The sequence below is a fragment of the Branchiostoma belcheri genome, unplaced genomic scaffold (genome assembly GCF_001625305.1).
Source record: "Branchiostoma belcheri isolate BF01 breed outbred unplaced genomic scaffold, Haploidv18h27 scaffold112, whole genome shotgun sequence".
In the NCBI taxonomy this organism is placed as follows: Eukaryota; Metazoa; Chordata; class Leptocardii; order Amphioxiformes; family Branchiostomatidae; genus Branchiostoma; species Branchiostoma belcheri.
The window spans coordinates 721,961-727,404 of record NW_017802514.1 but is presented as its reverse complement, the minus strand read 5'-3'; the positions used below and the strand labels follow the sequence as shown (position 1 = coordinate 727,404).

General features: G+C 44.0%; 1 protein-coding gene across 1 annotated transcript in view; it reads right to left on the bottom strand.

Moving 5' to 3' along the window:
* Positions 1-674: 674 nt before the first annotated feature.
* The window catches only part of LOC109462078 (voltage-dependent calcium channel gamma-3 subunit-like), a 62,268-nt gene continuing 57,498 nt past the window's right edge, over positions 675-5,444 (bottom strand). The window contains exon 5 of the mRNA XM_019758580.1: positions 675-2,306. Within this exon, the coding sequence (XP_019614139.1) occupies positions 1,441-2,306 (866 nt within the window). The 3' untranslated portion in view covers positions 675-1,440. The remainder of the gene's footprint in view (positions 2,307-5,444) is intronic.

Sequence of the window (5,444 nt, the reverse complement as noted above, 5' to 3'; positions counted from 1 at the left end):
ACTTATTTTAGCTACATAGCACCAAAGTCCACAGACAGGCGTACAAACATTATGATACTCTACAGGGAACCATGTTTATCTATTGCACACGCACTACTCAGTCTACGCTCACATTTAAGAATAGATCTTAGATAGTTACATATAAAACCGTTGTCAATCAAATTACTAGATTCGTATTAGAAAATTTCCAATACCAGGCACGGTGGAGAAAAATGAAAATACAAAACAAGCATGCGATCACGGTTTCTATACCTCACATATCACCACGGAGAGCCCAACTTTCCGGAGAAGTCCGTATGTTGTGGCGATGCTCATGTTACCTTTAATTTAGGCCATGTTGATTTGATTATATGGATGACATCCACGCGCGCATGAATTTAGGGCGGTTTCCAAAAATAAGACGTTTTTAACCATACTGTAAATCGTACAACACAGTTGCAAAACCGTAAGTTGAAAAAAATCTTTGAAAACGATACCAATGTCATAGCATGGGCCAAATGAAACGAAAAAGACGAAAATGTACAGAAGTGAATTTGAAGAGTAAATAATTCTCCATACCATACTCTGTTTCATTTGTTCAACCTTCATGGCCACGTAGATTTCATAATGAAAGCAACTTCTTTTTTGTAAAACTTTTTTATTGTCACGCTCGCATCAGTTTTGGGGTTCCCGGGGGATGTCATCCATATAATCAAATCAACATGGCCTTATGAAACTGTAATTAGGAAGTCAAAAGAGTTCTTCTCGTTGCACCACAAAGGTTAACGTTCTTTCGCTAACTTCTAACTCTAGTCTTCTAATCTTCAGTAGCTGACCAAAAACTGAGAGGTTTGAACCCTGTAAAAGTGGCTACGGCCACAATTTCGTTGTGTAGAGATAAAACCTCTGCAGCTACAAACTATCAATAAAATCCCATGTCCACCCCTTATAACCTCCAACTCCATAGAACGTAATATCATGCATCAAAAGACCACAAGGCAATGCCAGCGCCAAGCACAATACTTTCAGGTGTTTCTCAGTCTTTGAAAACAGCGTAAACATTTGAGTAATCAAAGGGAATATCGGCACCATCGCTGTTGCAGCATGCAGTACTTCCGACATTGGAGCAACATTCAAAGGGATGGAGCCTGCCAATGTTTTAATAATGTAAAGTGTACTGTACATTGGAAATAACTTAAAAACACATGCTGTGTCCAGACATGGTGATGACCACGTTTCAGAAGCGTCTACGGCGAATGAAGCTTTTTCTTCAGTCATGCGGCGCTGTGGTATCTACTTGTACCTTTGGTCGGACGACTTTGACCACACACCCGATCGGCATACCCCTGGAGGATGGTGCCAACCCACGTGCGTATGAGATCATGTGGTGATGTGTCTTGGTCCCATGGTTGGTTACCCTTAGTTCTTGTATTCCTTTTCTTTATATAAGGACTGGCTATCTTAAACTGGCGTGGTTTTTCGTAGAAAGTCAATCGGAACATCCATGTACTCGGGAAAGGGATATACGGGAGTTGAATGCTGCCTGGGCAGGGAAGCCCGTCGGTTTGCCCGCGTGCATCGCGGTTCAGGCGGGGGCGGTTCCAGGTAGTCCTCGGTGACCGAGCCGCGCCCGTGGAATGTGTGCCTGGACGTACAGGACAGGGCAGGCGACGCTTCCAGGTCCATTCCAGGAGGAGAAGGTGGTTCAAAATCGAACGCTGGTGACGAAGGATCAACATATTCAAAACCGGGAGACCTCTGTTCCAGATATTCCTCTATGGACAAGTGTCTAGTTTGACCAAAAGATGCCCGTCTTGCACTAGTATCGACCTCAGGAGATGCTTGCCGCCTGTAGTCCAGCAGGTCCCGTGCGCAGACGTAAACGTCGCTCGCGCGGGAGGTTGTGGGATAGTCTGCCAGCATGGGCTGACTGGACGCGTACGTCTGTCTCGTGGGATCTCGCGAGAAATTTCGCAGCGGTAACTCGTACGTGGATATATCCCCGGATGCAGCAGCCGAGTCGTCAATGTCAACCGTGTACGGAGGCCACTCTTTGGCATTCTCTGTCCTATGCCTGAGACTGTCGATTTTCTCTGCGAAGAGGCTTTTTTCCTTAGCAGGCGACTCTTCGCAGAAATGACGCCAAGCATCCCTCTCTCGTTTAGAATACCAGTACACAGCTGATACCCCCGAAAGCTCCATCCCGGCAAAGGAAGCTGCAGCACAGTAAAAGGACCAGCCGAAATGGTACTTGGAGTTGCTGGTATCTCCGTGAGGCTTGTGCAGCATGGAAACAAAGATGATCAGACCGACCAGATTGCAGAGACCTGTGGAAGACAAAGAAAAGGATGTAGTTATAAACAAAAGAGGATGATACACAGTATCTTCGACTGTCTTCATCTCATTTACATATCAATTTTTACCTCCATGAAAAATGGAGGTATTATTTTTGGCGTTTGTGTCTGTGTGCGTTTCCGCAACTTCGTGGTCAGCAGAACTTCAGAACGACTTTATGGATTGAGATGATATTTGGTATGTTGGTAAGTCTTGAAAATACAAAGGTCAAGGTCAAATATGGGCCTGTTGGCTGACCTTGGTACTGCAGTAGAACTGCCGGATTTTGTATCTTTTGTCCTGAACATGCTAACGTGGATTGAAACGTCTGGATTGAAAGTTTTCAAAATTTATCCAGTTGCTTGAGTGACAATTCCCATTACCTGGATGTCTAACCTTCATCGTCAGTGGGTGACGCATGTTCAAAGGAAGCATGTTGATGCTGTTGTCATTATGCTTCAATTCACCTACATACACTGATAGGGATAAGACTGACACGTCGCATAGAACGCATTGAACGAACGGATCTTGAATGTACAGGCACAGAATTATTGCAATTTTGCACAACGCACGTTTTGTAATAGACGTCAAGATACATGTACCCAGTGGCATTTGGGCAACACACGCAAGTTAAAACATTAGAATAATGGTCTTTCAGTAGATTAGCACATTTTTTTAACGGAGTAGTTCAATGCAAGGCCTATGCGACCACTTCTCGGCATTGAACTAGAGAGATGAGAGAAACATGGCTATGTCAAGAGATGGCGGTGAACGTTTGATTTGAAAGCCTGTAGATTGTAGGTTGGTGGGAAACACTTGTCAGGGAGGGAATTCCAAAGCTTGGCCGTACGGGGAAAGAAACTGTCACTAAAAAGATTTCGAACAAGGAATTTGGCCGGTGCAAGTTGTGTGGGCTAGTGGAGAACCTATGGGAAATTTTGTACTAGGTGCAGAATAGTTGCCGGCGGATAAGCTACAATTGAACAAAACTGCTCGTTGAAAGGCAGATAATCTAATTAGACCTGTGTGTGTTTTACTTATTTAGATAGGATCCTTTTAGTCGCGGTGGTGGAGAGAGATCTGTTTGCGGTGCCCGGGACGTTATCTGGGATTTCCGCCTGCCGCGGCTCGACTTTGATCCTGCCGGTCATCAAACGCACATCACGGCCATGTTCTGCCTTCAGTACGGCCGGAGGAAATTAGGCCACAGCAAGTAGATTTTATGCATGACATCCCTCCGCAGACTCCAAATCTAATGCGAGCGGGCGAAAAAAATCAAGACGGGCCGAAAAAAAACAAGGTTCCTACATTTTAAAATTTTTACTCAATCATTGTACAAATGGTTTTGGTTCAGTGAAGATCACATAGACACAGCCAACATCACATATCAATGCATCAAAGTAAGAAACAAAACGTTAAATCAGAGCCTTTTCTTGTCTCTTCTCTTCATAGTTATCTGCCAACCACCTTCCGGCATGGCAACAGACATCTTTGCCCATTTTCGGCATGGTGACCACTGTCAGAAGGCAACAAAATTTCTTCTTTTTTTCCCCAAAACCATACGAAAGTTAATGCGCGCGCTGATGTCATCCATAAAAATTACTTGCTGTGGCCTTACTCCACAGTTTGCAATTGTTACTCGAGCTGGTATAGCGGGGGATGAGCAGCAACGATCCGAAAGGAATCTTAAAAGACCCTGGGGGGAGTCTGTTCATTGTAAGCCGGCGAAGTGGCCATTTATTCCGCCGAGAGGTAGTGATCTCTCTCACACACAGTCCGTTTTATTATACAGCATTGACCGAGCCAAAGGCTTCCTGTAGATCCAAGGACACTACTCATCTGAAACATTGATGTTGTGGTAAATGGGAACTAAAGGAAGGAAACTTTACAGCTTAAACTTATCAGTATTCACCTACAAGAGGCCGTCATAAGGGTAAAAACGTTAGAACAGGCGTAACAGTATATTGATATTGTCGGAAACCAACACCACATGTCGTGCAAGATATTACAATAGCAAAGCAATCGGGAGTCCTCATTTTACCTTCACGGTTTAAACATCTCAATCTATTAAATGTCTTTTGCTGCAATGCGCTGTCGAATTCGGGTACATTTGTACCATCAGCCAACTGAGGAAGACTATGTGGTAGATAGTATCGTGCATACCTAACTCATACCCCTGATCCTTAGACCAATATTTTTCAGCTTATTTATTGTGTGTTCTCAGCGAAAAGCCATCACTAGTACTGTCGGTTGGTAGACTGCTGTCCCATGAATATTTCCCATTGGAAAAAAAGCTTTTTTATCTGGAAAACAGTTACGCCGTATATCATAAAGTGAGGCTCAGTGGGTGTCCTTGGTCTACAAGAAATAAATTATTCTCACCGGGAATGGGCCTTATAATGTTTACACTCCGTCGGCCTTTTTGTTACCGCAACGAACACACCTAATTCTCAGCAGTGGTTTCAAGGGCAAATTTGCTACCGAACGAGTGCTGAGTGGTTCGGGGAGAACCAAGTTCCCAAAAGGGCTGAACATTCAGCATGAACTGGCATCAACGAACGTGATGAAGCGAGCATTTCATGGGGATTTGCACCAGTCTGGGAGTTAATAGGGTCTGTATGGGGGTAGACTCGATGCTCAACCTGGTTAAATCGCCGACTAGAATACTTCCACCCTCTTTACCACTGAAATCCCCCCAAGGCCTACTACACGAGCATAATGGACGTCTGGGCATGCCTTAAGTAATACAAATATCACTCCATAATAACATTAGTAATCTCTGTTCTTGTAAAAAAACATAAGCTCGCCCCTTCATCATTTGGACTGTATCTCTGTTGTGAGAATAAAGCACTCCAAATTATTAATGTGGTGAATTCTAATAACCTTTTGGCTATGTCTACTCCCATGGTAATAAAAAAAAATGGCAGAAGCACAATAACTAGCATGGCTCATAGCCTAACGGAATGCATTCTGTGTTTATTGATTTTGTTATTATTTCCTTTATTACTGTGTGTGTTACTGAGGCGCAGTTCCCTGACAGTAACAAATTTAAAGCTTCGCCCCGGGTCCGTGGCCCATGGTCGGGATGGTGACCCCACTACACACCGGACACTTTGATAATGACTTTCTAT